The 27980-nt window shown below is 36.6% G+C and overlaps 2 protein-coding genes across 5 annotated transcripts; one reads left to right on the top strand and one right to left on the bottom strand.

The window, feature by feature from the left end:
• The first annotated feature begins 101 nt into the window (after positions 1–101).
• efcab14 (EF-hand calcium binding domain 14) lies at positions 102–23579 on the top strand. 4 transcript variants are annotated; one of them, XM_061920508.1, is made up of 10 exons: positions 102–788; positions 7820–7965; positions 8051–8196; positions 8266–8364; positions 9584–9694; positions 15843–15995; positions 17206–17293; positions 17392–17523; positions 17598–17730; positions 23501–23579. In XM_061920508.1, exons 1-10 carry the CDS (start codon positions 616–618, stop codon positions 23562–23564), a joined length of 1245 nt encoding a protein of 414 aa, XP_061776492.1. In that variant the 5' UTR covers positions 102–615; the 3' UTR covers positions 23565–23579. The 4 variants fall into 4 exon arrangements, with proteins under 4 accessions (XP_061776492.1, XP_061776491.1, XP_061776494.1 ...); XM_061920507.1 differs by having other exon boundaries at positions 103–788; positions 7817–7965; XM_061920510.1 differs by lacking the exon at positions 23501–23579 and adding an exon at positions 17804–18762 and having other exon boundaries at positions 103–788; positions 7817–7965.
• On the bottom strand, positions 18758–19958 carry znf830 (zinc finger protein 830). Its single transcript, XM_061920511.1, has one exon. The coding sequence runs from the start codon at positions 19860–19862 to the stop codon at positions 18846–18848; it is 1017 nt and encodes a 338-aa protein (XP_061776495.1). The 5' UTR covers positions 19863–19958; the 3' UTR covers positions 18758–18845.
• Positions 23580–27980: the final 4401 nt, after the last annotated feature.

Below are 27980 nucleotides of genomic sequence, written 5' to 3'. Positions count from 1 at the left end.
GGAACGAATCAGTTCATGAAGTGATTCGGTTCAGTACGTTCACGTTCACTCAAAAGATTCGTTCGTTCGAACGAATCGTTCGCGAACGACACAACACTACCACCAATCAGCTTCGAGTTTACAGGGACGTCGTGCCTAAACAATAAAATGCATGCCGCAAGGCCGACGTAGCTCCAAATACTAGGCCGCGCCGTGTACTTTCTTTTGACGTCAATTACATATTATTGTGGTTATTAAGTTTAAGGCGGTGACAAAAAATGAGCGCTTACAAGTTCAACCCGCTTTGAAACTCGTTGAGACGACGTTAGCTCGGTAATGCTAGCTAGTCTCTGATGTGTTCACTCGCGTTAGCCAATATTCTGTTTTAATTCGAGAGATAGCAGTCCAAAGTTGCAGTAGGGGGTGTTTTTTAGCTCATAGTAATCTAATGTTATCGGATTATTTATGCTAAACAAATGTAGCGGTGTTCATTACCGATAGCCACTTGACGTGATTGCAAATTGTAAATCTGGCATTAGCCTAGCTTCAACGTCGAGTCCCAGCAAACTGGACAAAACATTAGATCTAGTCGGCTTTAAGTCGGGCACAGCGGGTTCGCTGACCCCACAGAAGAAAATGAAAAAGAGGAAGGAGTTAAATGCCCTCATTGGACTCGGAGACAGCAAGAGGAAGAAGGCGAAGAAGGGCTCCGGTCACCGGCTTCTACGTACCGAGCCACCGGACTCGGAGTCCGACTCGAGTTCGGAGGACGACGAGTTCCATAACAACAGTGGAGCGAGCTTTGGGAAGTGAGTGATGGATTTCGTGCATTCAAGGTTCAACTTTATTGTCCCCGCGGGGAAATTTTTCTTGGACACAGTGTAGGGCTGGGCGATATTGACTTTTATTAATATCGCGATATTTGTATGTCATATTGCGATATACGATATATATTACGATAATTTGCCTTGGCCTTGAATGAACACTTGATGCATATAATCACAACAGTATGATGATTCTATGTGTCCACATTAAAACATTCTTCTTCATACTGCATGACTATATTCTACTTTTAAACTTTCATGCAGAGAGGGAAATCTCAACTAAGTCAATTGACCAAAACTGTATTCAGTAAATACTCTTCATTCTCTCACGGTTGACTTTTTAAATGAAAGAACAAATTAATAGTGTTGCTATCTTTTTGTAGTAACACTCCTGCTGCATACTTTGCATTGATTGATTGATACTTTTATTAGTAGATTGTGCAGTACATTACATATTCCGTAAAATTTACCACTAAATGGTAACACCCTAATAAGTTTTTCAACTTGTTTAAGTTAATCAATTCATGGTACAAATATATACTATGAGCATAATACAGTCATCACACAGGTTAATCATCATAGTATATACATTGAACAGTATATTGCTGTTGTCTGCTGAATATCTTCCCACTTTGAGCCAAACCACCGCCAGATGATGGACCCCCTGCTCTTTATTTTGGCCATTTATTGTTCTTCCTCCATTTGTGATAAGTTTCGCACCATCTCTTTCTTGTATTGTCACAAGCTCTGCTCTGCTCTGCTTGTACGACCTGTCTCAGCTAATGTTAGTCATACTGCTATCTCTCTGATCGGCGAGAGCGAATGACGCTATACTTGCGAGAGTATGTGACATATGTAAGAAGGCGGGCTTGTTTTCCATTTCTGTCAGAATGAGAGACGAGTGAGAGAGAAACGCCTGTTGGGTAATGCCTGCAGCTAAAAGCAACTCGACCTGCCTCAGCTTAAAGCAACGGTGTGAGAACATATAATCGAATATTATGATATAATCATTTTCTATATCGCACAGAGACAAACCTGCGATATATCGTATGTATCGATATATCGCCCAGCCCTAGCACAGTGCATCATTGCTTTCTTAACATACACAAAAACAACAGAACAAAAACACAAGCACAGACACAACCACAACCAGACAATTAACATTTAAACATCAGAACATGGAGGTTGATAGACATAGGTGGTACTTAGATGTAGGCATAAAATCTACAGCATGGGTCACCAACCTTTTTGAAACCAAGAGCTACTTCTTGGGTACTGATTAATGCGAAGGGCTACCAGTTTGATACACACTTAAATAAATTGCCAGAAATAGCCAATTTGCTCAATTTACCTTTAATAAATAAATCTATATGTAAAAAAAATGGGTATTTCTGTCTGTAATTCCGTCGTAATTTTTTTTCCTTTTACGGAAGGTTTTTTGTAGAGAATAAATGATGAAAAAACACTTGAATTAACAATTTAAAAGAGGGGAAAACACAAAAAATGCAAATTAAATTTTGAAACATAGTTATCTTCAATTTCGACTCTTTAAAATTCACAATTCAACAGAAAAAAATTAAAAGAAAAGCTAGCTAATTTGAATCTTTTTGAAAAAATAAAAAAAAAAGAATTCATGGAACATCATTAGTAATTATTCCTGATTAAGATTAAATTCAGAATTTTGATGACATGTTTTAATTAAATTAAAATCTAATCTGCACTTTGTTAGAATATATAAAAAAAATTGGACCAAGTTATGTCTAACAAAGACAAATCATTATTTCTTCTAGATTTCCAGAACAAAATTTTTCAAATTTAATTCAAAAGACTTTGAAATAAGATTTAAATTTGATTCTACGGATAAGGGAATAAGCAGTAGAAAATGGATGGATGTATCTACAGATTTTGTAGATTTGCCAGAATAATATTTTTGAATTTTAATCATAAGAAGTTTGAAGAAATATTTCACAAATATTCTTCGTCGAAAAAACAGAAGCTAAAACGAAGAATTAAATTAAAATGTATTTATTATTCTTTACAATAAAAAAATATATACTTGAACATTGATTTAAATTGTCAGGAAAGAAGAGGAAGGAAGGGCTTCACGGCGGCAGAGGGGTTAGTGCGTCTGCCTCACAATACGAAGGTCCTGCAGTCCTGGGTTCAATCCCAGGCTCGGGATCTTTCTGTGTGGAGTTTGCATGTTCTCCCCGTGAATGCGTGGGTTCCCTCCGGGTACTCCGGCTTCCTCCCACCTCCAAAGACATGCACCTGGGTATAACTTGATTGGCAACACTAAATTGGCCCTAGTGTGTGAATGTGAGTGTGAATGTTGTCTGTCTATCTGTGTTGGCCCTGTGATGAGGTGGCGACTTGTACCCCGCCTTCCTCCCGATTGTTGCTGAGATAGGCGCCAGCGCCCCCCGCGACCCCAAAAAGGGAATAAGCGGTATAAAATGGATGGAAGAGGAATGAATTTAAACGGTAAAAAGGTATATGTGTTTAAAAATCCTAAAATCATTTTTAAGGTTGAATTTTTTTCTCTAAAATTGTCTTTCTGAACGTTATAAGAAGCAAAGTAAAAAATAAAAAAAAAATTTATTTAGACAAGTGAAGACCAAGTCTTTAAAATATTTTCTTGGATTTTCAAGTTCTATTTGAGTTTTGTCTCTCTTAGAATTAAAAATGTCGAGCAAAGCAAGACCAGCTTGCTAGTAAATAAATACAATTTAAAAAATAGAGGCAGCTCACTGGTAAGTGCTGCTATTTGAGCTATTTTTATGGGGCGACTCATATGGTCCTTACGGGCTACCTGGTGCCCGCGGGCACCGCGTTGGTAACCGCTGATCTACAGTATGGAGATAAAGATAAAGTACCAGTGTGCATCACACTAGAGCTCATGGATAAAGTACTGTGCGCTAAAGTGCTTAGTTCTACAGTGCCATGTGCTAAAGTGCTATGTGCTAAAAAAGTGCTTACCTATGTATTAACATTCTATTGCACATTGTTGGTCAGCTTAATGGAGGCTGGGACAAATGATAATTTAAGGCGGTTAGATTTGCATAGTGGGACCTGGAGTCTTCTCCCTGATGGCAGGGTTTCCATATTCAGGGAAGAGTGGGTGTTGTGATTTGGAAATAATTTTCTTAGCTTTTTTCCTAATTGCCTGCTCATAAATGCTCTGTATAGGCTCATATTCTTTCCTCCCTATGATTTTCATTGCCGTTTTATGCATGCCGGCCAGTTTGCTTTTTAGTTTAACGGTTAGGTTGCCAAACCATGAGTTGATCCCGTATCTAACGATGCTCTCTACAAACGCACGGTAGAAAATCATCATGATGTGGCTGCTTACGCCGTACAATCTTAATCTTCGCAAAAAATATAGCTTCTGTTGCAGTCTATTGCACAGTTTGTCAATATGTGTCTTCCAGCAGAGAAGATTATCAATATGAAACCCTAAATATTTATATGAGGATACCTGCGTAATTTCCTGATTTTTGATGACCACTGGCTCATGGTCAGTCACATTCCTCAGATCCAAAACCATTTCCTGTGTCTTGGTCACATTTATAACATTGTATACGTTATAAGTGCATAAATCATTTTATTAACATAATTAATAGGGCTACAGTGAAACTACAAAACAGTTGGGTAAATTTGGGTAAATATGTGATTTACCAAGATTAAACTCGTAATTTTAGGGGGCGTAAAACTATTTGACTTGAATGAACTGCGAATAAAGTAATGATCTGACAAGAAAAATCCTGAATTTTCTTTCTTTAATTTGTTAATTTCAAACATGAACACACTTACAGCATATACATCACTCAATTTCATATAATTTCACTCCGTGGCCTAGTGCAGTGGTTCTCAAATGGGGGTACTTGAAGGTATGAAAAGAATAAAATAAAAGTATTAAAATGAAAAAATGTAAGGTACAGTTAAGTGTTATAAATGTTATAAGTACCGTATATTTTTTTTTACCATACGACAGTGGTTCTCAAATGGGGGTACGCGTACCCCTGGGGCTACTCGAAGGTATGCCAAGGGGTACGTGAATTTTTTTTAAAATATTCTAAAAATAGCAACAATTCAAAAATCCTTTATAAATATGTTTATTGAATGATACTTCAAGAAAATATGAATGTAAGTTCATAAACTGTGAAAAGAAATGCAACAATGCAATATTCAGTGTTGACAGCTAGATTTTTTGTGGACATGTTCCATAAATATTGATGTTAAAGATTTCTTTTTTTTGTGAAGAAATGTTTAGAATTAAGTTCATGAATCCAGATGGATCTCTATTACAATCCCCAAAGAGGGCACTTTAAATTGATGATTACTTCTATGTGAAGAAATCTTTATAATTGAATCACTTGTTTATTTTTCAACAAGTTTTTGGTTATTTCTATATCTTTTTTTTCCAAACAGTTCAAGAAACACCACTACAAATGAGCGATATTTTGCACTGTTATACAATTTAATAAATCAAAAACTGATGACATAGTGCTGTATTTTACCGCTTTATCTCTTTTTTTCAACCAAAAATGCTTTGCTCTGATTAGGGGGTAATTAAATTAAAAAACATGTTCAGAGGGGGTACATCACTGAAAAACGCTTGAGAACCACTGGCCTATTGGTCAGAATGTCCGCCCTGAGATCGGTAGGTTGTGAGTTCTAACCCCGGCCGAGTCATACCAAAGACTATAAAAATGAGGCCCATTGCCTCCCCGCTTGGCATTCAGCATCAAGGGTTGGAATTGGGGGTTAAATCACCATAAATGATTCCCGGGCGTGGTACCTCTGCTGCACAGTGCTCCCCTCACTTCCCAAGGGGTGATCAAGGGGATGGGTCAAATGCAGAGGACAAATTTCACCACACCTCGTGTGTGTGTGACAATCATTGGTACTTTAACTTTACATCATGTCCGAAAAGGAGTAGGAAGAAGCAAAGCTTATTTAAGCCTACCCTTTCCCACTTCAGAACGTTAAAAACACATACGTTAATTTACTGACTCCATTTTGTAGCACAATGACATCCGTGAGTGATTAATACATCAGTTTTTGTAATAAATAATTAAGTCGGTCATGATAAACATACTGAGATACGGAATATGTAATTTTCAATACGGTTGACGGTGTTTGTAAGCACTATTAATTTGAACAACTTCTGAAACTTGAACATATCAGTACATTGTTTAACTTCTTTACTCAATCCATTCCATAGTCTAATTCCAATTCCTAAAAGTTTTTAGTGTTGTACGATCATTCACGTGTAAATTTACATTTTCTGCTTAGGTTATATTTCTCATCATTAGTTGATAAGAATTTTTGTACATTCTTGGGTAGCAGGTTATAGTTTGCTTTGTACATAATTTTAGCTATTTGCAATTTTACCAAAACCATCGGAATTCAATATTTTTGACTCAATAAATAAAGGGTTTGTATGTTCTCTACGGCCAACATTATTTATCAGTCTAATCGATCTTTTTTTGTAACACGGCTAATGAATGAAGCGCTTATTTGTAATTATTTCCCCATATTTCTACACTATAACTCAGATATGGTAACACTAGCGAGCAGTAGAAAATATGAAGTGATTTTTGACCCAGATTAAAATGTTTACAATCTACAGATGTAATTAAAAAAAAATAATGGGTGAAATAATGTACTATCATGAGGGGGAATCATTCTGTTTTTATTTAATTATTTTGAGAAGAAACTCACATTTCTGCAAGAGAAGTTAAGTCCTACATCAATATTTAAAAAAAATGTTTTTTACAAGAAAAACTTTTCAAGGTTATAATTAAAATATGACAAAGAGCATGCAATTCTATTACAGAAATACTATTACGGATACAGTTGATTCAACCAGAATAAAATCAGTAGTTTTTTTGTTTTTTTTTACAGGAATAAAGTCGAATTTTAGAAAAATTTAGTATTATGAGAATAAATACAAGATACAACACGATACAGTATTGATTTCACAAGAAAAAAATAAATGTTCCTTCGATTGTCAAGGGCGTTATGTCCAGAAGCCAGTGGTGGATTGATATGTTTATTAATGTCATATGCATTTAAAGTCTTAATAAGCCCTCCGTACTGATTTTACATATACTTATAAACACTTCTATGCTCTTAATACCCTCTATACGTATGTAATTTAAACATGGAAACTTAATGGTTGCTCAATGGTGCTTTAAAATCTGCGATCTGAGGCTGTAGTAAGTGAACTGTGAAAGTGCCACGAGGGAATAATAGTTATGATAATGGAATATGTTATTTAGCCAATATTGTGCAAATGTAGTTTTTTTTTTAGGTAATTTCTAAATAAATTTAACAAAATCTCTAACCTAAAAAATCTGAATACCATAGTTCTACAAGAACAAAGTTGTAATTTGACAAAAAACATGAGTATAATTGTAGTGTGAATTATGTTTATATAGCGCTTTTCTTGCGACTCAAAGCCCTGTACATAGTGAAACACAACTTTTACTCTTTAAGCTAATTTTAAACCATTGTGGGTGGCACTGGGAGCAGGTGGGTAAAGTGTCTTGCCCAAGGACTAAACGGCAATGACTAGAATGGCAGAAGTGGGACTCAAACCTGGAACCTGACACTGCCGCTCTACCAACCGAGAATATAGTTATAATATTATAAGCATAAATCGGCACGATAATGATGACTGTTAAGGATCTTTTCAAGTTACACTTTTGAAGTGGTTTAAACAAATATTTAATGATGTATTTCCTAAATAATATATAGCATGCCTCCAGAAAGAGACAGCCAGCTCTCTGACTGTTGCGTTTAGGTTTTTGTTAAAATATGACTTTTTTTCCCCATCCTTTTACATGGCCCTATTAGTCTTTCATGGTTTATGGACCCTGACCATTTTATAAAAATGTATAATCTCCACGGCGCAGCAGGCAAACCACTGAAAATATCTCTTTGTCATGAATAATTAAAGGAGCGTTGCAGTGTGTCTAATGTTTCCTATGTTTCTCTGCTTGCAGAAGAAGCTACAGCCAGTGCTGCGCTGTGTGCTACCCCTTGTTTCTCTTCATCATACTGGCCGCCTGTGTCATGGCTTGCGCTGGACTCATATGGATGCAGGTTTCCCTGAAAGAAAATTTCGATTCCATGAAAGAAAGATTGCACAGCAGTACGTTGTCTTGTGATCATAGAGCTGGCCAAACTTTGCACCCATGTAACACTGCTGTCAATGTGTTGTTTTTTGTTTGTAACAGTGGAATCAAGCCAGAAAGCATCTTCAAGTGAACTACCAAAACTAAGTGAGGACTTGAAAACAGAAGACAGAAAGCTTGATGACATTGAGAGTGGGGACAAAGGGCTGGGCAAACTTTGGTCTAACTTCACAGAGATGAACAGAAAAGTCAGTCAACGTAATGCATTTGCGGTATTATGAAGCCATAATCAATAATGTGTCATTGTCTTCATGCAGATCACGTTACTGGACTCCGCGGTAAACCATTTAAAGACCAACTTGAAGTCGGCCTCCGATTTAATTAGTCTACCCACTACAGTAGAAGAACTTCAAAAGGTAAAGAGAAATCTACTCATTGTACGTACAAGACACAGAACACACAAAGGGGATATAGCACAGTACCATATTTTTGGACTGTAAGGTATACTTAAAATCCTTTCATTTTCTCGAAAATAGAAAGTGCTCCCAATGTACGTTTTAATTCAGGTTGTTCTAACTGACCTAGTTGCAATTTTATTCGGTACCTGGTGAATTGATAAGTGTAAACAATAGATGACAGTCACATATATGGGATACGTGTGGACTGCAGGTTGACGTTGTTCAATAAACGACGCTAGCAAGTACCCGTAAGCAAACAAATCCAAAATTTGGATGTTTAATTGACAATATGGAACATTGCACGCAGCTCTCAAAAATATGTCAAAATATTTTAGTATGACTTTGGTAAGCTATGAAGCCGCACCACTTGATGAAAGGCGAGCATTACTGCTACTTTAATCATACGTACTGCCTTTCGACGTATGGGTATTAATATGGCGTGTGTATAACGACACCAGAAGGGCACCTATAAAGAGACATTATCTGGCGTTTTGATTCGCAATATAATGCAAAACCAACTTTTCCTACCTATTGGTACTTGCTGATGTGTATTTGGGATATGCATAAGTCTGGAAAATTTTCGCGCATGGGCCATTGCAGTTCACGCCATAGTCGGTGAGGTCCTTTTTTTTTTTCGATCTTCTTGTTGTAGGGCATTCATCCTCCGTTGTTGCCATTTCTAATATAAAGTAGCTAACAGTTCTTATATCTGTCAGTAGACTCGCTATGGAAGCGCTAAAAACTACCGGTACAAAAACGATGACATGGTGCCATATAAATAAGACCGCCCACAAAGCTTTGCATCCAGAAGAGATGGTCAGAAATCGGCCTAAATATGGTCTGTATACCTTTTATCTAAAAACATAATCTAACATTTTACCAAATAACCACTATAACATGTCATGTACATCACAAGGACGTGTTTTTTAAATGAAGAAAAGAATCATAACATGACCCGTTTAATGCACTTAATAAAATAGGCCTAAATAGACCCGCTCATCGACAGTGCGCCATATGGTCCAGAAAATACGGTAATAAAACAATTACATACAAGAACTTAATGATAATATTAGCAATTTGTGGGCATTCATCGTAACCATAAAACAAGGGCCACTTGTCAAGTGACCAAACTCATATAGGTAGTTCACTTCTCATGTTTTTTTTCCCTATTTTTCAGAGCGTGGCTACAATTGGGAGCACACTAACCAGTGTGCAACACGACGTGAAAACTATGCAGACTGCCATCGAAAACCAGAAGAAGTCAGACGACGGGCTTAAGGCAACAATGGTAACTTTAAGGCAGTCCAAAATATTGAGTGTGCTTTCCTTTACAGTTATTGCGCTCCAATACAGAAAGTATTATTGTAGTGTTTAACTCCACCGCATCACTTTGAAGGCTGTTTTGGATTGGTAGTTAAATCAGGTTACTCAGGGATCTCATAAGTGCACAGGTGTGCCTAATGTACTTTCTTTCCATCTTGATGCAGTGCTGATTGAATACAAATTCAACGTAAATACCTCTGTATTTTTTGCAATTCAGTTCAGAATCTGACGATTTTCATGAAAAAGTATGCGATCGCCATTGCCGATTAATGCCTTTTGATGCCGATCACAAACGGCAAACCCTTTCTTCTGATACGTTTTTATTTTCAGTCCCCCGGCTGACAAGCACAGAGCAGCTAATTATGTATCTCTATACACAGTGTGGACCAGCTCCCCCAAGTTACTAATAATCACATCAATTACTGCAAATAAGCTGCATGTTTTTTACTATCCTAGGTATCATTATTACCTAACTTTATCACAGGAGGTCAAGGCTCAACATAAGGCTGGACCATTAAAACGATATCAATATAAATCCCAATAGACATGTAATGGATATCAATATAAAATGTGTCAGATAAAACATTTGATGAATAGATATTTTTTGGTCGGAAGAAACCGGATAATAATAAAACCTGGTTGGTTGCATGGACAAAGGCTCTCGCGGTCTGGTCACCTAGCAAAACAGGAAGGGTCAGTGAACAATGGGAGGAACACGTAAAACAGCCAATCGCGTAACAGTTTTAACTATCAAGTTTGCGCCATCTCGCTTGTCAATAAAACAGGAAAAGTCACCTCGACAGTGTAAGTTTTTTGGACTTTCTCAACCGGACTGTAGTCTTTCACCACGCTCATCTTTTCTTTTCAACCTACATTCATTCTCTAATTGGATGTAGAGAAACAACAGGTAGGAACTACAAAGGTGCAGGACTATATAACTAAAACATATTAAAAAATATAACACACGTGCTACTTTATAATAATAATTTGGTCCAATAATATTTAAATGATAATTACTGCAGAAGCATAACATAATTCATTTCCATACTCAGGTAAGAATAACACACCACATTAAATGTTACACAGACCACATAATTTCATGCCAATAAACCATGGTTTTGATACCAATGTTAGTATCAGTAAATGATCAATATTAGAGTAAATATGTCTATATTTTTATCTAAAAATCTTTTTGGGTGTTTTCGCTAATGTTTACAAACTCTGAATAATTCCCTGGACACATATGGATAATTAGAATCGACAGCATAAAACTCTGATTGAAACATACCTACTCATAATATTACTTTCTGAATCTCATGTGGCCATGCAGCTGCATCCTTAGAAGCTCAAGTGTCTATTTCGCCACCATTGTGCATGTAAGTTCATTAAGATTACTGGGATTTTGTGGCCATGATGTTATTTTAATGAAATGTCATCTTTGTTGTGGCTCAACCATAAACCATAAACAGCGGTGAACTTTGCTGCTGCCGTTTTTGTTTATTTCGCCACTTTTGTGCAGTGGCGCAGATTTCCCTTGAAGGAGCCATCGGGTAATGCCGTCACTCTTTTTTTATGGCTCAAATCCAAACCATAAACGGCAGTGAACATTGCCCCTGCTGTTTCCGTTTATTTCGCCACTCTTGTGCAATGTATGTGCAGTGGTGCAGATTCCCCTTGTGTGAGCCACCTGGTAAAGCCGTCACTTCTTGGCTCCGATGTGCTTGTGTTTCATTCATAATACACGTAATGTGCCAATCAATATCAGGAGTTCAGAAGTTTCCAGATTAAAAAGTAGGTCCTACATTTGAGATTTGAGGCTTTACAAGTTAGCTTTAGAAAATGAAGTGTTTTTTTTAACCAAAGCCTCAGTAGTAATGTTTTTTTTAGCGGTTTGTTGACTGAGATCTTTAATATCTTATGACTTTTGAGAGTGTGAGATTGAAATTTATCTTGTGAATATAAGCTATTTGGTAAATTTCTGGCGCAATTGCGCTATTCTTGTTTTGTATGAAGCGAAAGGGTGAAAATAAGGTCTGGTTTTAAATGCATTTTAAACATTTTTCTCCTCCAACCAACTAGTGGCTTACAGCATTGATATGAATTTTTCTATGGGTAAACTAGAACGCCACGGCTGTGGAGACTTCCACCGAGGACAAAAATATAATAAAGTTGTATATTCTTCCTTTGTAGGCAGTGTATACTATGCAATGGTACCTAAGTTTTTGTTCAGGTCAGACAAATACTGAATCTTAAAAAAACTGAAGCAGTTTTTCCCTTAAGAAATAATTTAAATCCAACTATTTTTTGCACGCACACCAGAAGTATTGAAGGGGAACTGTACTATTTTTGCAATTTTGCCTATCATTCACAATCATTATGATGGACAAGAACACGTCTCTTTTTTTATGATTTTTAAAGTTGATTAAAAAAAAACGCTTCAAAGATGCGGCCATTGGGAGTCACCGTGGTAGCCTTCGTCCATCCATACTATACCGTTTGTCCCTTACGGGGGTGGGGGGGGGGTGATATTTCAGCTGCATTCGGGCCGAAGGCGGGAAAGCCCTCTAAAACACCTTCAAAACCCTCCAAAACACCTTCAAAACCCTCCAGCAACATTTTATGTACACAGTGCAAGTCTATATACAATGTAGTAACAGACACATTCATAACAATATGTAATATGTTCAATATTTACAGTATTTTCATAATTTTAACTAATTCCATAGTAGCGCACGTCTGCCTTCTGGCAACAAATGTGTGTTCCTACTTCAGTAATCATGTCATCTATAATCATGGCAGACTTGGTAGCAGACAACAAACATGACTATTTTTGGACAAATGAGGATTTACAACCTTATACTTTTGAAGCTAAACATACTGCTGCTTATAGAAGTGAGCACAAAGGAAGAGCGAGACGTTGGAATAGACCGAAGCCGGGAGAGAGGGGGGGATGAAAGCAATGTTGACGCTATAAATAGGGGAACTTTGAGCTAAGCTATTTCGACATAAATAGATTGCTTACTCAAAATCAACAGGAAACGTTCCCGGCCAGCTGGACCAGACAAACAATTGTCCATCAAGTGAGTCACTTTAAAATCAATCATGATACACGCAGGACGCCTTGAGTGTTAGTACAAAGGCATTCGCTGTCTGGCTAGCTCAGCTGTGTACAAACAGAACATGAAATGTGGGCTAATACTTTACCTATACTGTATTATGACTGCTCATGTTTTTCAGTAAGTACAATCTGGTGTCGTAACACAGTGTTGTACATTACAAACCCAAATGTGTTTTGTGTTGTTGTAGAAGCTAGCTTATCTCGCCGTAGTTACCTTTTACGGCTAATGCCGAAGCATGCCAATGTGTTACTACAATAGAAAAACATTTTCTTGGTGTTCGCTCTTACCATTACAATGTTGGTACACCTTGGTTATTATACGTGTTATGGAACGTAAATGAAGTTTTTATGGTTTTTGAATGCATTTTTAAAGTGATTTAGAGGAACAATTGGGTGCTCCCATTAGCTGCATCGCGAGCTGATTTTCTACACTAGAAAGCAAAAAAAAAACAATTTTGTCTTGTCTGTCATTATAATTGTGAACGATAGGCAAAATTCCCCCCAAAAAGTGCAGTTCCCTTTTAAACACAGAACACATAATTTTGGTTTTAGCTATAGTTTTACGTGCAGAAAACAATCCAAAATAATAAACAAAATGGATAGATAAACATTTGAAATAAAATGTCCTTTTTATTAAAGACTTTTGTTGGTAAAGACAGCAATAAGCAGAGTGGGAGGATGGGAGAGCATTGCTTTTGGTCGTACTTTGCTACGACATCTTTATTGAATTCGATAAGATTTCTCACCGTCTTTATCAAAGTCCTGGCATTGTGGCTTTGCTTGTGCCCCATATTCATACTCTATTTTAAAAAGCACAAAGATTATTTGCTCTGTAAAATGATGAACACACACAGATCATTTCATCATCGCCATGCAGCATGTGACATTCAACATCAATCTACAAATGTTCAAATATCAATTACAGCAAAAGCACATTAACACAACTGCAGCGCCTGGAAAGTTGCTCAGAACAAAAAATTAGGCCCAAATTATTTTAAGGGACAGATAGTATTGTAGCGTCTAGTTTTCTACCGGAACGTTAAGGATGACAAGGATGTGGTCGAACGACTATCGCTTTATAGCTGGGTTGCATATTACGTCATGTCATTTTTCTTCCACGCTGCTTTATTCACCTAAAGGTCAACCAGCTTGTGTTTAGAATTAAAACAAGTGAGAGTGAGTGCGGAGTTTAAACAGAAAAAGCCGTTTTGCTGGTCTGTTCTTGGGAGTTCCAGTCATTCTAATAAAGATATAGGAAAGAGCTTTCATAGAGTCCCGAAAGAAGTCGTTCATTAAGGTGATAAAGTCGGGGCAAAATGGAAAGCATGTTGAAGGAAATTGCTCTTAAAAGGGAACTGCAGATTTTTGGGGAATTTTGCCAATCATTCACAATCATTATGTAAGACAATCACATATGTTTTTCTTTTTTTAATGCACTCTAACTAGTAAAAATAAATTGTGATCAAAAGTCAGCTTACAATGAGGACTATGGGAGTTGCTCTATTACACCTACAGTATAAAGCGCTCTAAAACACATCCATCAAGGTTTTGTATACACAGTGTAAGTATATATGTAATGTAGTAACAGGCGCATTCATAAAAATTGTATATTTTTGTATTTTGATCATTTTAAGCCCACGGCAGTGCAATAATTTCAAAAATGCAATGTTCGCTTTTTCCTTCGACAACATCACTGATTTCTACTTATTGCAGTATTCATGAGATTCTACAAACATAATAAAACATCACTTACTGTATTAATAAATATGGTTATAGTACAGTTGCACCTACAGGACTCGTATGCAAATTATTCTAATATAGAGTGGTACCTCAGTTTTTGTACGCTACACTAATCGCATGGTTTGGTGTTTGACAAACATTTATAAACTCCATTACTGTGTGTTTGATCAATATTAATGTGTATATAAATACATTTAAATTTGGGGATAATTGTGGGAAGTGGTAAATATGTAGAAGATATATACATACATATATATATATATATATATATATGTGTATATATATATATATATATATATATATATATATATATATATATATATATATATATATATATATATATATTTAAAAAATTCTAATCAACCAGGAAATGCCGGACCGCTCTCTGCAGACCCCTGTTGAAGACTGCTCTGTTTTAACGTACCAATATAATGGAGAAACAAGTTGCCTCTATATTGAAGCTATTATCATTTATGAAACAAAAAGACTTACAAAGTTTGAATAAATATATACTATTAAAATAATGTAAATCTTACGGAGCTTCCCGAGCCATTTTGAGTGTTAATGACCGCGACTCCAAAGGGAATAAGCGGTAGAAAATGGATGGATGGATGGATGGATGACCTAGCCAGTCACGTGAGCCGTGACGTAAAACCCGGAACTACAGATCCCTTCCCCAACAACAACAACGCTAAAGGACCCTTGATCTGTTAATTCAATTGTCTATTTACAATTTCAACTACATTAAAAAAATGCCAATCGTATGTATTCTTGTCATACATAAGGATTGTGAATGATAAACAGCACATCTCTTTTCATATTTTGGGTATTTCTAGTATGACTGATCTGATGATATGGTCAGAGTGCAAGCATTCCTCTCGTGGCGTCATCGGACCCCCCAAATCTAAAACTACCAACGACATTCGGAGCGGAATACTCTAAATGGCTGACTGAATTTGTGGCATTTCGTAATTTTTAGATGGTATTTTCGCATACGTTGCGGATTGTAAATACAAGTGGATAGAAATCATATAAAAATGTGCATATAAAGTCAACTTGTTTTTCTATTATACTGTTTATGTGTGTAAATGGTTTAAGTAGTGTGAGTCTTGTTAGTTACAAATGCTCACAATCTGGCGTCTTTTTTCAGTGATGGACCACATTTTTGGAGCACATTAGATATGGTTTACATTGTCTGTATTTGCAGACCACACCACTAGGGAAACAGAAGAGCAGTAAGTTGTGTTTGTGATAGGACCTAACTGACCTGAGGAAAGCAGTGAGCGAGGCCAACCAGACTGAGGTGCTGCACCACACGTGGACCGACGAGCAGATCCACATCCTCCTGGTGACAATTGCAGAGTTGCAGCAGAGAGTAGCGTCGTTGGAGAAGGGTTCCAAACAAAACGTCAGTCATGTTGCCCAAGAGGCTAAACATTTCAATAGAGTTGTTTGGTGTTATAATGGTTGCACACGATAATTGCAACGAGTCAGAGCCTGAGAAATTCAAAGGTATCGTTTTCAAACTGTAAGGACTAGCACTACTTTTAGCTCATTGAAATTAAAGACAAGAATGTTTATGTAACAGGCACGCTATTTCCAGGAAAAAAGTCTTTATTCACATCTGCTTGAATGGCACTTCACATCAACACATGCCAACATGACACGTGCTGCTGCTTCTAACCCAACCCCAGGCCCAAATGCAGCCACTTTCTTAATCCCTTCATCAAATTTTGGAATTTGGATTATTCATGATTAATCACAAGTGATTACTTGCTTGCATAATTAAAATTAGCTTAAGAAAAGAACCCTATATTTGTACACATGCCATTTATTGTTAGATTGACAACGGGGAACATTTTTTAACGTTTTACTTGAATGCATGTCATGTTTTCGACCATAACTTGATATCAGTTTTATTTAAATTTATTTCAGGTTGTATTTTGGTATACAGGTGCAGAGAATTAATTGCACTATTTGAAGGCCAAATGATCCTTTCTTTTTACCTAACTTTACTTTTTTCGTACCGTATTGGGTTTTGTACTTTCAATATTTAATTTTGCTACTTTACGGAATATTTGTTTTATACATTTGTATTTCTGTGCATATCATATGGCACACTGTAATCTATTGAGTTCAGATAAATACCACATGTTCTAAAATTCTTTATATTGTGTCTTTATTCTTCGATCAGTTAATATAAACATATTTGTAGTTTTAAGATGTTATCGAACCTAATGGCGTATAAAATAAAAGGAAAAATGTCAGTTACTTTGCAGAGTAAGGAATTACGCTTACAATTGGATAACTCAGTTATTGACTCAATTACTTTATGGGAAAAGCAATTTGTAATAGTAACTAATTACTTTTATAAGGTAAGATGACCTAAAATGTTGGTAGTTGCAGCGGTTGGCTTTTTATTTTTATTTTTTACACACTTTTATAACTGTTAATGTTAAATACTTTAAAGAATGCTCTGAGTTACTAAGGGTTTATAAAATTCATAGTTTGACCCTGGAACAGATTATATTTCTGCATTGTCCTCATCTTTAGAAGTGTTACATTCAAGAATAAATTCAATGTATTGATATTTTTTTAATTTCCTTTTCCATCTTAAGGAAGCTGAATCTCATCCCCTCAAAAGCAGCGGCCTTCAACCCTTCAAGAAGATGAACGAGACAAAAACAACCATCGCGTCATCACCAGGTGCCGCTTAGTCATTGTTTTTTAACCAACAAAATTCAGCTTTTCCCTTCCGCCGTATCTAAAGTTATCTTGTCTCTCCTTTCTCCTGTCTTGACAAGATAACTCAACGCTAACTCCAGAGCCGCAGACCAGCAGACACCCACGCTTCGTCACCCCAGGCCGCTCCAAGAGAAACGCTGATGTCAAATGCCAAAATAGGCGTTCACGTCCTGCAGTCGCATCACTGAAAGGTATACAAATGTACATCCATTCTTTGAAAAGTGACATGTCACATATTGCTGAACTGAGTACTTTTTGTCCGCAGGTCTGGAAAAGATCTACGTAGACATCAGCCCTGATTCAGCGGGCTTGACTTACGAGGAGCTGTGGGGAAAACTTGGGCCATCGATTCCGAAAGCTCGCACCTTGAGGTGCTTTGACGCTGATGGAGATGAGAGGTACTCCCTGATGGAGTTGAGAACCGCTTTTGATGTGTGAGCATGTAAACCCCGCCCCCTTCCTGCCCCACAGTGAACTGCATTGAATGAAGTCTAGTCGGGTCTGGCTCATGGTAGCGGGGACTATTGGCTCCACCCCTTTTCCTGCAATTGCTGCACTTTTAGTGTGAACTGAACATTGCTCATGCTGATTTTTGGATCTCGATTCTCTTCCATTTTGTTCAAGTTCAGCACAACCTCATCCCGAAAAAAATTTACCTTAAATGAATCCGTGATGTACTTTTTAAACTAACATTTTCACACCATCACTCAACTAGAGTTGCTGCACACGTTAGGTTTTTCATTCAATTATGCTGTTTTTTGTTTTCAATGCAATGCCCAACTCTCCCCTGGTATGAAAGTGAAATGTATTTTATGAATGTTTACAAATGACTACTAGAAGCAGAATTAGATTTTTTTTTGTTTTGTTTGGCTTCAGTTTTAGACAGTTTCCCATACCTGCTGAAACCCTTGATTGATACCATCAGTGTGAAACTGAATGCGTTTTATTATATTTAAGGTATGTTTTGCCTATAAACAAGATTTAAAGGGCTATGTTCACTTTGAAACACTTACGACTTTAGAAGCTAACGTAGCAATAATAATGACATAGCATGATGACTATTGCAGTAACAGGTAGTACATGATGCACTGACATCACTCTTTTAATATATTTAACTCCATGTGTATGCTGTATTCACCTGTATCTCAATTTATCCTATTCAGGGTGTCAGAGAAGTTAAATTTGCATTACAATCCTAAACTCTGCATTTTATGTTTTTAATTAAGATTGTTTTGCATTGCAAGTTGGTTATGATAATGTACATATAATTTATGACAGAGCTGTAATTGACTGTGCAGTAGTAGTGCAGGACAATGAGCTCAAAATGCAACAGCTTGGGCCACTAAGAAGGGTGTTGGTCTCAGCTGCTTCTATAAGATTTTATGAGTGTTCTTGTGTGACCGCCAATGAATAAAGAGTAAAATATTTAATTTGTATTCAGTTTGTTTAATACATAATTGAGAGTGCATGACATTTAATTTCAAGTGTGGGTTTCTTCCAGTATAAACATAATTTACGCCAATGCCCCTTTGGCCCGCCAGTCCCGGGACAGAAGTCCAAGCAGTTCTTCTTCATTCTCCTCTTCTTCCTCCTCCATGCTGACATCCGTCTCCATGGGTTGCATTTTCTTCCTCAGCTGAAACCTCCTCTTCGCCACATCCCTTTTGTCTCTCAGGAGCTCCACTCTTCTGTAACACTCAATTTGTTCATCAATCTCGTCGATCTGTCGCTCCAAGCGGCCCTCCTCGTCATCTTCAGCCACGATGGCCTCCGACTTGGTGTTCACCTGACGTATCTCCTTCTGGAACTCTTCCCACTCTTTGTCCATTTGGTCTTTGGGCGCGTCAACGTTGCGCACCTTGGCGTCCCTTACCGGGTCGTCGAAGAAGCCCTCTGGTATCGCTTCGACTGAGCGGTCTTTCTTTTCGGTGCTTTTCTCCGGCGCCTCCGCCTTTAGAATGGAGCCCGAGTGGGAAACGGCGGGGTTAATGGGGATGGAGCTGTCGAAGAAGTCTGCGGGTAGTTCGCCTGGTTCCGCAGCTGTCGGAGCAGTGTCGTTGTTTCCTGCTTCTTCTGTCGCTTGCTTTTCATTATCGTCATCCCCATCTTTATCATAAACCCCGACTAGCAAACTGATGCCTGCTGGCTTTGCAGAGTCAGGCTGCTCAAAGAAATCTCCAGGTACAGCCGAGTCGGACTGCCCTTCCCCTGGCGTTAGTTTCGCCTTCTTCCCGTTGACGTCCTCGTCGTTTGGTGCTTTCCTCTTTTCCGGTTGACTCTGCGGTGTTTGTTTGTCTGTTTTCAGTTGGGTAACTTTCTCCTTGTGTTGCTTTCCGAGGACGTGAGCGGGCCACAGCAGCTCCGACTTCACCTGCATGTTGCACAGCACACAGCTCAGATGGCCCAAACTGTTATATTTAGCAAACGGAGACTCGACACGCTTCTTGTCGGATGTTTGCCTTTGTTTTTCTTTCATCAGTCGCCGGAGCTCTTCTTGATTTACGACTTTCTTCCCTTTCTTTGAAGTCATTGTGGTATAGAAAACAACAACAACACGGCTACTAGAATTAGCTTGTCTAGCTTCTGCCACCAACCGGAAGTTATTCTTCTTTGTTTAATGGCGGTTGGCAAGCAACCTTCTGGTGTGCGTTTTCGCCACCTACTGAACTGGAGTGTGGACCGAGGTGGAAACCTATACTCTATATCAGTGGTTCTCAACCTTTTTTCAGTGATGTACCCTATGTGAACATTTTTTTTTAATTCAAGTACCCACTAATCACAGCAAAGCATTTTTGGTTGAAAAAAAAGAGATAAAGAAGTAAAATACAGCACTATGTCATCAGTTTCTGATTTATTAAATTGTATAACAGTTCAAAATATTGCCCATTTGTAGTGGTCTTTCTTGAACATTTTGGAAAAAAAGATTTAAAAAATAACTAAAAACTTGTTGAAAAATAAACAAGTGATTCAATTATAAATAAAGATTTCATTACATAGAAGTAATCCTAAACTTAAAGTGCCCTCTTAGGGGATTGTAATATAGATCCATCTGGATTCATGAACTTAATTGTAAACATTTCTTCACAAAAAGAAATGTTTAACATCAATATTCATGGCACATGTCCACAAAAAATCTAGCTGTCAACACTGAATATTGCATTGTTGCATTTATTTTCACAGTTTATGAACTTACATCCATATTTTGTTGAAGTATTATTCAATAAATATATTTATAAAGGATTTTTGAATTGTTTCTATTTTTAGAATATTAAAAAAAAAAATCTCACGTACCCCTTGGCATACCTTCAAGTACCCCCAGGGGTACACGTACCCCCATTTGAGAACCACTGCTCTATATCAGTGGTTCTCAACCTTTTTTCAGTGGTGTACCCCCAGTGAACATTTTTTTTAATTCAAGTACCCCCTAATCAGAGCAAAGCATTTTTGGTTGGAAAAAAAGAGATAAAGAAGTAAAATACAGCACTATGTCATCAGTTTCTGATTTATTAAATTGTATAACAGTTCAAAATATTGCTAATTTGTAGTGGTCTTTCTTGAACTATTTGGAAAAAAAGATATAAACATAACTAAAGACTTGTTTGAAAATAAGTAAATTAAATTATAAATAACGATTTCTACACATAGAAGTAATCATCAACTTAAAGTGCCCTCTTTGGGGATTGTAATAGAGATCCATCTGGATTCATAAACTTAATTCTAAACATTTTTTCACAAAAAAAGAAATCTTTAACATCAATATTTATGGAACACGTCCACAAAAAAATTTAGCTGTCAACACTAAATATTGCATTGTTGCATTTCTTTTCACACTCCATGAACTTACATTCACATTTTGTTGAAGTATTATTAAGTAGATGTATTTATAAAGGTTTTTTAATTGTTGCTATTTTTAGAATATTTTGAAAAAATGTCATGTACCCCTTGGCATATTTTCAAGTACCCCCAGGGGTATGCGTAACCCCATTTGAGAACCACTGCTCTATATTATTTCATTTAACCCTGTCTTTTTTAAATATGTATATAATGCTTTGGAACCTACGTGTTCTGAGTGCAGTCCTAAAATATCTTCCACTACTGACCTGACCTTGTCTTTCGCTAACGTATTTCCCTTTCTCTATTGTATTTCCTACAATGTATTAAAACATGTCTTACACTTTTTATTTGATGGCAGTCACACAGCCTTGCATTATGTTTCCCTATCAATGTCAATGAACTATTTAGATATGTATGTCATAATAGAATTCTAGTAATAATGTATTTTCCTTCCTATTGCTATTGCCTCCTCTCATTACAACTACTCTCATCTGGACTTTGATACTCCCTACCTAAGTGGTTCTCAACCTTTTTTCAGTGAACATTTTTTTAATTCAAGTACCCCCTAATCAGAACAAAGCATTTTTGGTTGAAAAAAAGGGATAAAGAAGTAAAATACAGCACTATGTCTTCAGTTTCTGATTGATTAAATTGTATAAAATGACCAAAATATTGCTCATTTGTAGTGGTCTTTCTTGAACTATTTGGGGAAAAAAATAACTAAAAACTTGTTGAAAAATAAACAAGTGATTCAAGATTCAAGATTGTTTATTGTCATATGCACAGTTAAACAGACAGTTTGCCGTACAATGAAAATTATAAATAAAGATTTCTACACATAGAAGTAATCATCAACTTAAAGTGCCCTTTTTAGGGATTGTAATAGAGATCCATTTAGATTCATCAACTTAATTCTAAACATTTCTTCACAAAAAAAATAAATCTTTAACATCAATATTTATGGAACATGTCCACAAAAAATCTGTCAACACCGAATGTTGCATTGTTGCATTTTTTTTTCCACAGTTTATGAACTTACTTTCATATTTTTTTAAGCATTATTCAATAAATATATTTATAAAGGATTTTTGAATTTTTGCTATTTTTAGAATATTAAAAAAAAAAAATCTCACGTACCCCTTGGCATACCTTCAAGTACCCCCATTTGAGAACCACTGCCCTACCGTTTCTTTCCTTATTCCAATTATATTGCCACTTTTTATTGTGTTCTATCTTAATTATGTTCTTTACTGTGGTTAATCTCCATGTTCATTTCTTTTTTTTGTATTATTATTCAAGAAATAATAATCAAAAACAGTACAAGACAGCACCAGGGGGTTGTAGACTCAAAGTAACCAAAATAGGATGCAAAATATATATGTAACAAAATGTAAAGTTATAGGCTCACACAAATCCCGTAAATAATCTGAATTTGGAACACAGCATCATAGTTTTCACTGCTTTTTGGTTGTTAGAGTTTTGATTGATTGATTGATTGAGACTTATTAGTCAATTGCACAGTACAGTACATATTACGTACAACTATTAGATTGCACAGTACAGCACATATTACGTACAATTGACCACTAAATGGTAACACCCGAATACATTTTTCAACTTGTTTAAGTCGAGGTCCACGTTAATCAATTCATGGTAAAGAGGAAGAGAGAGTTTTAAATTCCATCCATTTTCTGCTGCTTGTCCCTTGTAGAGTTCAAATTCTTTTTAAAGGCACAAAAAAACAGGTCGGTATTGAGAAACTTACATTGATGAATATACAACTTAGCCAATAGTATAATAAGGTTGCAAAGGTAAAATTTCTTTTCAATTTTTTTTCCATACAGTGTAAGTCACTTGCCTCCTCATTACACCTACTTTTTTTTTTTTTTACTTTTATTTATAAATTTCAACATTTACAAACAAACATATGAGAAAAAATAATCAAAATAAGTACAAAATAACAGCACCAGGGGGGTGTTAATTCAAAGTAAATGAAATAGAATAAAAAAATATATATGATAAACAAAGTGCAAAGCCATAGGGTCACTCAATTTCAGTAAATAACTTAAATTTGGAACACATTATTGTCGTTTTTGCATCTTTTTTGTTGTTAGAGCTAGAAAGTGTTTTATTGTAGAGTTCTAAATCTTTTTTTAAAGGCACAAAAGACAGGTCGGGTATTGAGAAACTTACATTTATGAATATAAAACTTAGCCAATGGAATAATGAGGTTGCAAAGGTAAAGTTCCTTTTTAAATTTTTGTTCATACAGTGTAAAACCAAATATCACATCTTTTAAAAACAAAGCACAAATTTGTCATTGATATTGTCCAGGATGAAGCGACAGATGCCCTGCCGTAGTTATCGAGTGTTTCCACAAGTCCATAACAGGTGGTAAACAGTCTCTGGATGCATGGTCCATAAGGTGCAGGTAACATCAATGTCCTTCTTGTATCTAACCATCACAGTCTTTACAGGGTAATAACCATGAATGATTTTAAAAGATATCTCTTTGACTTTGTTGGTAAGTAAATACCTGTTAGAAAGGGACCACGTTTGGACCCAACAGATGTCATTCACAACATTATTCCAGAGCGCAATTACATAGGAGACAGACACACAATCACTTTGGAATAAGAATCAGAATCGGCTTTATTGTCATTACGCAGGGTAACGAGATTGAGGCTATTCCATACAGTGCGACGTGTGCATGCAAGAAAACAATGTGTAAATATATAAAAAATATAGAAGTGCAAAGAAAGGTGTGGAAGAGAACAGAACAGTGTACACTCTATACTCTCTGTACAATGTACACTCTGTGCAAATGTACACCCTATACACTCTGTACAAATGTGACTATACAGTGGGTGAAATTAATATATACATGAATATCTACATAAAAAAAAAAAAAAAGGGTGGTTGGTGAAATGGGTTATTGCACCGAAGAGAAGGCAGCTAAATAAGCTGCAGATTTTTCTGTTATCTTTCTGATTAAATCAAAGTTTCCCCACAGGAGTGTCAAGCGGATCATTCACAATTTTTACAGCAGAAAGAGGAGATGTGTAAGCCCTGTACAACATAACAACACCTGTTTGAATCTAATCAAATACAATGGCAAATTGTTTGGGAGTCACAGGGACCTTAATATTAAAAACCTTAAAAAGTTGACCTTTCCTATTGAAAAGCTCACTCCTATTGTAACATATGTCTTTACTGTTCCAAATGAAATATTTGGTAGGTGAGAAATTGTGCTTGTATATAAGAGACCATGCCAGAAGGGCTTGTTTGTGGAAGTTTGAAAGAGCAACAGGAATCCTATAAATGTTATCGTTACACAATAGCAAAAATTTTAGGCCTCCAAGGTTAGAAAATACATGATGAGAAATGAAGTCCCAAATTGAGGTAGGGTCTTTCAAATAGTGCCTTATCCAATTAATCTTAAAGGTGTGGTTTAGTGTAGTGAAATCAAGAAAGTTTAGACCACCCTGATTGTAATTGTTCATTATAACAGATTTATTAATACGGGTATAATGATTTTTTTTTTCCAAATAAAGTCAACAAGTATTTTGTCAATAGTTTTACAAATGTTTTGGTTAACATCTAGAAATAGCCGCATACGTAAGCCTGGAGATACCTTCTGCTTTGGAAAGTAAGGTTCTGCCTTTAAAGATAAATATCTCTGTAGCCATTGCTTAAATCTTTTCTTTGTTATTTCTACAATTGGATTAAAGTTCAAGACCGATCTAGAACTCTGATTTTTAGTGATAAGTATTCCAAGGTAATTAATACTATCCTTAACTGGAAATTGACGTATAGACCTCATTTCACATTTCTTTACAGCCATTAGTTCACACTTATTCACATTTAGACGGAGACCAGAAGCCAAGAAAAAACATGAATCACATCCAGGGCTAGGGGAATTTGAGAAGTCTTTCAAAAAGAGTGTTGTGTCGTCAGCCAGTTGGCTGATAATTATCTCTCTGTCTAATACAGAGATCCCCTTTAAACGACTAGTTTTTATATGAACCAATAACAATTGGGGGGCTGACAAATATAAATATGGAGAAATAGGACAACCTTGCCGTATCCCACGTTTTAACCCGAATCTTGGAGATGTACCAGATTCGAGCTTTATTGAGCTATTACCATTGCAGTACAAAGTCTTGATTGTTTTGCGGAAAAAATTGCCAAAGCCAAATTTCTCGAGTGTCCTGAAGATAAATTCATGTTCAATCGAGCCGAAAGCTTTGTAGAAGTCCAGGAAAAGAAGGAAGCCTCCATCATTAATGACCTCTGGGTAATCCAGAATGTCAAGTACAAGCCTGATATTATTAGATATGTGTCTCCCTCTCATAAAACCTGACTGTGTCTCATCAATTATGTCATCCAGAAGCAATTTTAAATGTTTAGCAAAAATAACACCTTCAATTTTATAGTCATTGTTTAGAAGGCTAATTGGACGCCAATTATCAATGATTAGTAAATCTTTGTTTGGTTTGGGTGTAAGGGTAATAAGGCCTTGTGTTAAAGTTGGAGGAAGGGAACCTGTATCGATACTTTCACAAAATACTTCTAGTAAGAAAGGAGCTAGCTCTTCTGAAAACATTTTATAGAATTCAGATGTAATACCATCCACTCCCGGAGATTTATTATTTTTCAAACTATTAATTGATTCCACTACTTCCTTGAGACAGATTGGACACTCACAGAATACTTGGTCAGCTGTGCTGATTGATTTAGTTTCAGTTAAGGCAGGGGTGTCAAACTCATTTTATCTCAGGGGCCGCATGGAGGAAAATCTATTCCCACGCGGGCCAGACTGGTAAAATCATGACATGATAACTTAAAAAGGAAGGCAACTTCAAATGTGTTTTCTTTGGCCAAAAATAGAACGAGCATATTCTGAAAATTTACACATGACAAATAATCCTCTTGGCAAAACACTTCAATTTAGTGGAAAAACTGAGGAAAAAAATGGTGCCGTTTCCAAAACACCATGAACTATGTCACTGTATTTTTATTAAACATTAAACTTGAAGCACTTCCTGTTCAGTATTATCATGTTGACAACCCATTAAAGACATGTTTGGAAAGTCAACCAAGTGTTTCCTCACACCGCCACATTGGTGACATCCGCAACTGCCACAACACATTCATTTACAATCACTCAAATATTACAATGATAATATAATCAAAACAATGATCAAAATGACACCATTTTGGCCAAATTAAAGGTAACATAACTACGAACTTAACCGATGTGAACTTAGTAGATTTAAATATAAAATAAAAGAGAAAAAACAACAAATGTAAAAACATACATTTTTACAATGGCGTTCAGGGTGCACATTGTACTGTCAACAAACAGCGAGCACTGCACGGAACTCTAACTAAAAAGATGATGGTCATGTTGACTTTGCATTTTACTGTTTCGTTATTTTTATCTGTGGAGTGGATAATTTACAATTAAAAAAAGTTATGGTGCGTTGCTACAGCATTAGTCTGTTGCCAGCCACAATTGACGCTGATTGGAGTAGCGGCACCCAAGAGGGCAACACGTCATCTTTAAACAGTGTCATGTGTGACGAGGGTTACACTTGAATTGCTATTGCAACATCAAGTGGACACATTTAGAACAGCAGTTTCTTTCATTAAAAAAAATTGCAGCTCATGTTACATTTAAAGGCCGACTGAAACCCACTACTACCCACCACGCAGTCTGATAGTTTATATATCAATGATGAAATATTAACATTGCAACACATGCCAATACGGCCTTTTTAGTTTACTAAATTACAATTTTAAATTTCCCGGGAGTTTTGCCTTGAAAACGTCGCGTAATGATGACGTGTACGCAAGACGTCACGTGTTTTTAGGAAGTAAGAGCGCTACGCACACACACAGCTAAATGTCGTCTGCTTTAACGGCATAATTACACAGTATTTTGGACATCTGTGTTGCTGAATCTTTAGCAATTTGTTCAATTAATATTGGAGAAGTCACAGTAGAAAGATGGAGTTGTGAAGCTTTAGTCTTTAGCCACACAAACACACTATGATTCCTTGTTTAAAATTCCTGGAGGTGAAAATTTACTATGGATCAGAGCGCAGTCAAGCGAACATGGATCCCAACCGAATGTAAACTAGCAGGTTTCGGTGAGCAAATTGTGGTTAAAAAGTCAGTTCTTACCGGAGAAAAGCTGAGCTTGTGCCGTCCATAGCTGCCGTCGTCTCCCCTGAGACACTGCACGTCAACACACCCGTGGAAACACCCTTCCGACTATCAGGTACTGTTAAACTCACTAAAACGCTAGCAACACAATAGAAAGATAAGGGATTTCCCAGAATTATCCTAGTAAATGTGTTTAAAAACATCGGAATCCGTCGCAATGCCATCACGTTTTTTTTAACTCGTTTTTTATTTTTCTAGTCCGTCGCTATCAATATCCTCAAACACGAATCTTTCATCTTCGCTAAAATTAATGGGGAAATTGTCGTTTTCTCGGTCCGAATCGCACTTGTTTGTTGGAGGCGCCCATTAAAAACAATGTGAATATGTGAGGAGCCATCACACGGGTGACGTCATCGTCTGCGACTTCCGGCAGAGGCAGGGCTTTTCTCTTAACACCGACAGTTGCGAACTTTATCGTGGATGTTCTCTACTAAATCCTTTCAGCAAAAATATGGCAATATCGCGAAATGATCAAGTATGACACATATAATGGACCTGCTATCCCCGTTTAAATAAGAAAATCTAATGTGATATTTCCCCCGGGCCGTACGTTTGACACCCCTGAGTTAAGGCATCCATGCTC

Source organism: Nerophis ophidion, linkage group LG14 (assembly GCF_033978795.1).
Source record: "Nerophis ophidion isolate RoL-2023_Sa linkage group LG14, RoL_Noph_v1.0, whole genome shotgun sequence".
Taxonomy (NCBI): Eukaryota; Metazoa; Chordata; class Actinopteri; order Syngnathiformes; family Syngnathidae; genus Nerophis; species Nerophis ophidion.
This window is presented reverse-complemented; position numbering and strand designations above follow the sequence as displayed.

Bases quoted from the DNA above. Each gene is read 5' to 3' on its own strand.
- efcab14 (XM_061920507.1), top strand. From the start codon at position 616: ATGAAAAAGAGGAAGGAGTTAAATGCCCTCATTGGACTCGGAGACAGC. The intron at 7,966-8,050 runs GTACGTTGTCTT...TGTTTGTAACAG, and splicing joins GAAAGAAAGATTGCACAGCA to TGGAATCAAGCCAGAAAGCA. The intron at 15,996-17,205 runs GTCAGTCATGTT...TTCCATCTTAAG, and splicing joins AGAAGGGTTCCAAACAAAAC to GAAGCTGAATCTCATCCCCT.
- znf830 (XM_061920511.1), bottom strand. From the start codon at position 19,862: ATGACTTCAAAGAAAGGGAAGAAAGTCGTAAATCAAGAAGAGCTCCGG.